This window comes from Perissodus microlepis, chromosome 23, assembly GCF_051167445.1.
Source record: "Perissodus microlepis isolate ML-2025 ecotype Zambia chromosome 23, ASM5116744v1, whole genome shotgun sequence".
Classification (NCBI taxonomy): Eukaryota; Metazoa; Chordata; class Actinopteri; order Cichliformes; family Cichlidae; genus Perissodus; species Perissodus microlepis.
In genome coordinates this window covers 26,678,378-26,684,377 of record NC_140482.1, presented here as the reverse complement: position 1 = coordinate 26,684,377, position 6,000 = coordinate 26,678,378, and the positions used below count along the sequence as shown (strand labels likewise).

Genomic DNA, 6,000 nt, shown 5'->3' with positions numbered 1-6,000 from the left:
AAAACCTGAACCATGAAATAACTACCAAATTTTTTTTACTGAACCTTCTGATGAATTACAAAAACCACATAAATATTAATTTACATATGGGTTAATTTGCATCATATTTGCTACATATTCTCACCAGTTTATTAATTATCATGTTATTTTGTTTTTACTGGTGGGACAAAAAAATAAAAATAAAAAAAATAACACTGCTCAAATATGATACACTTGACTTTAAAGGTTTAAGATTCGTTACATTTAACTTTTGTCATGTTTATTCAGAGACATGAACATTTTCAGGGATATAGTAAATAAATGAATTTATTTTAACACAAATGACTTAACGTATTTAGCCACCAACCCCTACATTTTCATGAAATGAAAACATACATTTTTAAGTGCATTTAATGTTGAGATAAAAGAACTAGAAATGATTAGGCTTGGTGAGAAGAGCCTTAAAGATACGAGAGAACAAACATAAATAATGTAATTCAGGGAAAAAACAAAACACAAAAAAAGTACTAAGAATAAATATGTACACCAAGGCAGCATCACTTCTCGAATATACGCACAGATACAGATGTTGTGTAAAAAGGCTTTTAAAACAGGTACAAGTGTACTGGGAAGAAACATATGGTTGTGATCTGTGGAACTGAATCTCTCAAATATTAAAATAGAAGCTTTATAAAAGCTGGAAGCTTAAGTTTACATCAACAAGGTGAGTTAATTAGAATATTATTACATGCGGAGAAAGAAAACCTACAACACTACAATAAAACAATGACAAATGTCAGTTAAAGTGAGTTAATTTAAAAAAACAAAAAAAACAAAACAACAAAACTATAACATTGAAGGGCAAAAAAAAGTCGACACAAGAGATTAACTATTTTCCCCTGTTAAATAAAAAACCTAACTTCAAAATTAATGTTAATTTACTTTACCATAGCATTTAGCAACAAATGTGGATGGGATTAAATTCCCATTTAAACCACATGTATACAAACATGATGAAACTTGGTCTATGCTTATAACCACGAACGGCACTGAGCAGTTGCTTAGAAATCAGGAAGCTGAATAGGGAAACAGAAACACTGAAAATGTAACTAGTACACAAACACACACAGAAAACTAAAAATTTGTCCTTCATTTTTTTTTTTTTTAAATTAAGTCAAACTTGACCAAAGCAGTGGCTATCAAACACAAATATGGCACAGTACCGTTCCAGTTAGGCCCTAGTGATGCAGTCTTAATTCAAACATTGTGAGTTTGGAAAAAGAAAGGAAGTCCTGGAAGTTTGCAGCAAATGACTAATATTAGCTGGGTAAAAAGCATAAAAATTATGACCAGCTTGCCCCCACTGCTGCTCATATTTCAGATAGGAAGCCACAGACAGCTGCAGGACAGTTCTGATACTGGCAAATATCAGTAAGTCCCTACATTCAGTGCATTATGATGGCTTAAAGCCATTTCTTCTGGATAGGCTAAATCTGTAAGCCTGAAGCACCACTTTGGACAAATATAAGTTTGTCGTACTTTACAGGTAGCTTTAACTTCATGCAAATCGACCTATGTGGTCAAATCTTGCTGTTAGTGTCAGTCAAGGCAAACGAGGTGGAAAAGGCTAGTAATGACTCCTGCTGGTGCCTTCAAACAGAAGCATTTCAGAAGAGGTGGGTGGTTGAACGACTGAATGTGTGATACTTCCTCTCAAACATGGTAGGCAGATGGACCATGGAGGGTGAGTGGTGTGCCTGTAAATGGAAGAGAGATTTATTTAATTTTTAACAGAAAATGACAGACATGGAAGAAAAAGTACTTATAGTTAGTTATATGTTAATACCCAACAGCCCCGTTAAAGAGTGATTCAGGTTTCTTGAAACACTACTTTCTATATTTATGTTTGTAACTGAGCTTGTTATCATATAGGAAACTGGATCTGCTACAAGAAAAATCTAATATGGGTGGAGGTATTTCATGCAACTTGGAAAAATAGGTTTCGGCAAGGGAATTTGAGAATGGCAGTTTTACCTATTATGTGTTTGTACACAGTCAACCATATTTATATAGTACCTTAACAGCAGACACCTCAAGGTGCTCTATATGAAGAAAATGCTAAAATATTAGAAAGAGAACCAATCTGTTGGCAACAGCAGAAAGGAAGAGTGTTTGGCAGAACTAGACTCAAAGAGGGACAAGTCATCTGCCAGAACTGGCTGTTGGGGGTGAGGGGGAAAGATGACAAAATATTGCACTTGCCCTTACTGTCCATTTAAAAAAACAAAAACAAAAACAAACAAACCACAAAAGGCGTTAAAGGACCTGAAAAGTGAAGCCAGTGAGCAAGTGCAATCCAGTCTAATCGTAGGCAGGAGGTGACTCCTTCAGTTTCAAAAACACATCCCACAGTACAGAAAGGAAAATAAAAAACATAAAATAGCCCTCGAGTCTGTTGATCTATGACTTCAGGAAATCCTTGAATCTCCAAACTGCAGTTGATTTTCAGCGCAGAACAAGGACCATCCCCAGATGCAGTCCAAGAGGATGGGAGTGAAGTGTCTAACCACAAGACCAGAAGCACCTGAATAATTTTGAAGATCTTGACAACAACAATCTAACCAATCAAACTAAAAGACAAGAAAGGCAAGGGCAAGCAGTTATTAGTAACTGGGTTTTTCAACTGCCCAAGTAGCCTCCACGGTGCTTTCAGTATGATTATTAGCTCTGCAAGAGGTGGTAATCACCTTAGTTTTTATTCAAATATGAAGAAATCAATTCTTGCAGGTACCAAGATTTTTTTTTTTTGAGAAGGCAGTTTGAAATGTTTATTATTAGACTTTGTATTTGGGTACTCATAAATATGAATGAAGATCTGTATCAATTGGACATTAACCTTTCCCACAATTAAATGGCAATTTAATGTTTCACCTCCCACTAAGGTAATTTAGATAATCTGTTTTTTATCTGACTGCTTGCATTTGTTTTCCTGATTACAATCACTCTACACTCATTGTAACAAGTGTACAATGAAATCACTGCATAATCACTGAAAGCTGTCATAAACAAAGCAATAAGCTCTAATAAACTGAAAATATTGCAGAAATTGCAATGCATTATCATGCAATTTGGATAATTAAATCAGCTTACATGTACAGTTTGTATGTTTGTCACACTTAAATGTTTCAGATCAAACCAATCCAAATATTAGACAAAGGTAACAGAAGTAAACACAAAATGCAGTTTCTAAATGAAAGTGTTTATTATTAAGGGGGGAAAAAAATCCAAACCTACACTGCCCTGTGTGAAAAGTTGACTGTGGTGTATCACGTCTTTGGAAAGCTGAGTTCAACTTCTCTAGCCACCCAAACGCCTGATTACTGCCACACCTGTTGTCAATCAAGAAATCACTTAAATCAGACCTGCCTGACAAAGTGGAGTAGACCAAAAGATCATCAAAAGCCAGACATCATGTCACAATCCCAGGAGATTCAGGAACAAACTAACAAAGTAACTGAGACCTTCCCAGGTTTACCACTCATGACCTCTTGGATGACGACTCATCCAAGAGGTCAAGCATTTCAGACACAGAACATCATACAAACCATAAAATATGGTGACTGTGGTAGTTTGATGGTCTGGGGTTGTTTGGACATTGAAGACTTGCTGTGGTAAATAGAACCATGAAATCTGCTGTCTACAAAAACATCGAGAACAAGAGTATCCAACCATCTGTTCATGACTTTAAGCTGAAAGCGCACTTGGGTCCTGCAGCAGGTCAGTGATCCGAAAAACACCAGCAAGTCCACCCCTGAATGGCTTAAGAAAAACAAATTGAAGACTTTGGAGTGGCCTAGTCAAAATCCTGTCCCGAATCCGATTGAGATGCTGTGACATGACCTTAAAAAGGCAGTTCATGCTCAAAAACCATCCAATGTGGCAGAACTCCAACAATTCTGCAAAGACGAGTGAGCCAAAATTGCTCCACAGTGCTAAAAAAACCATACAGGTTTGGATTTTTTTTTTTTCCATTTAATAAATATATAATAAATATTTAATAAACACCTTTATTTATAAACTGCATTTTGTGTTTACTTGTGTTATCTTTGCATTCAGAAAATATTCAGGTTCTTTCAGTTTTTGAATGCATAGTTCTTAATCTGATATAATGAAGTTGATATAATTTCTGCCCATTAATCCACAGCAACAGTTTGAAAACAATATTGTAAATTCCTAAATTTATCATTCACATTAAGTATGCAGAATCCCAAGCAAGTACTTCGTAGAATCTCTTACAGAGGTAATCACTGATAGATGGTATAAGGCCAGGTGATGTAGACTTGTCTGTGCTGGAGTTCTCAAACATTTTACTAGAGAATCATCTTATTTTTCCTCATCGTTTCACATATATTCTATTTAATGTGTTTAAGCACCGAACAGAGTGTGTTGCTTCTAAAATTGTTGTTCTTACAGCAATTTCTCTTTGTTGCAAAATGCATTGCTTTTCACAGAGTCATATACATTTTGCTGGATGTAGACTAGTGATCAACACTGGTATTTAACAACTTTTAAATCAATTTTAATTTAAACAACGCCTGCAAAGGCGTACTTAAAATACTTTCTAAAGGCATTGTATACTCAAGCTTGACTCAGAGTTAAGACTGGGAGTGTGAGTCAGTGCGTACGTGTATGCACCAAGTACAAAGTTTAGTTTATGTGGTGCAGCCTCATTTTAATTACTGAATGCAAAGAGACAAACATTGTTACTCAAGTCTCTATGCCTTTCAGTCCAAACCTGGCACCAAACTAATTGAGATGTGCAACCTTTGCCAATGCAATCACACTTCAGCAGCTTTCCACCTGGCTTTTACACACATGGCAAGTGCTCTTTATAAGCATTTCATCAGAGCCACAGTTTTTCCAAATACCCTGTGTGAAAATGCAAATCAGCAGATTTATGCCTAGTTACAGTGATATAGCACCAGTGTCATACAAAGGCATTTTTACTCTAAACATTACAGTTTGCATAGATGTGTCTCTTATTGGAATAAATTAAGCAGATTTCATCATAACAGTGATACAGAAGCTTTTTTGTTCCCCCAATCTGTGAAGGCATTTGAAGTTTCAAGAATCAAGACTTCTTCAAGTTTTAGTTTGATCACTACAAGAAGTATGATAATGGTGAGAACTAAAACAATGAATTCAAAAAATATTTCAAGCCTATAAGTCCGTTTTCCCTGTGAAAACTTAAGTATTTGAAGCTTTCTGTTAAGCTACAAATATGTCTACATTTTGCTTTCTTTGTCGATAAAGTTGTTTCTTCTTGATCCAGAGGAGACACTTCTTGAATACACTCGACAACAGCTACTATTGTTGTATCTATAGTTTCTCATTTCAGCTCTAGCAAAACAATGATGGCAGATTCAAGGAAAAGAAAAAACCCTGCTCATTGCTTTTGGGTTGCCTATGCAGGAATGTTGCCACACATGTATCATTATCTACATGATGCCTGCATTTAAGATGCGATGGGTGTTTTTTTTGTAAGTGCACCTAATCAAAACAATACTTTCTATAAAAAGCTGGTATCATTATCAAGGAATTCTCCTTTTGCATCAGTGCAATTCTCACTTCATTTGCAATTCTTTCCCATCTGACCATTTGTGACTGAGCAAAATGCCCATGTAAAAAAAACAACAACCCCAAAACAAAGCACAAACAAACCAGAGATGAAACGGTACATTTTAATCGAGTTCTGTAGAATATGTGCCAGAAAAAAGGGACATCAGGTAGGGGCAACACCACGAGTGTCTGCAACCTCAATGCCACAAAAATCCTTCACACTGCTCCTTTAAATGGCTTCAGCTAATATGAGGCATTGTGTGCCTAGTGACTCAGGCATCACATGTGGTTAAAATGTATTACAGATAACAGTTGACCTGCCACTAAACATTAAAGCTCACATAAAAAGTCACACTGACATTGTGAATACATTGACATTTTAATTTTAGTGTGCTGTTTGTG

General features: G+C 35.8%; 1 protein-coding gene across 3 annotated transcripts in view; it reads right to left on the bottom strand.

The window, feature by feature from the left end:
- Positions 1 to 288: 288 nt before the first annotated feature.
- Positions 289 to 6,000, bottom strand: part of ect2 (epithelial cell transforming 2) — a 41,693-nt gene continuing 35,981 nt past the window's right edge. For all 3 annotated transcript variants that reach the window (XM_084921535.1, XM_084921536.1, XM_084921537.1), the window contains one exon: positions 289 to 1,736. Coding sequence is in view for 1 of the 3 variants with exons in the window: in XM_084921537.1 (XP_084777663.1) it covers positions 1,647 to 1,736 (90 nt within the window). In the remaining 2 variants the exon portion in view is untranslated. The remainder of the gene's footprint in view (positions 1,737 to 6,000) is intronic.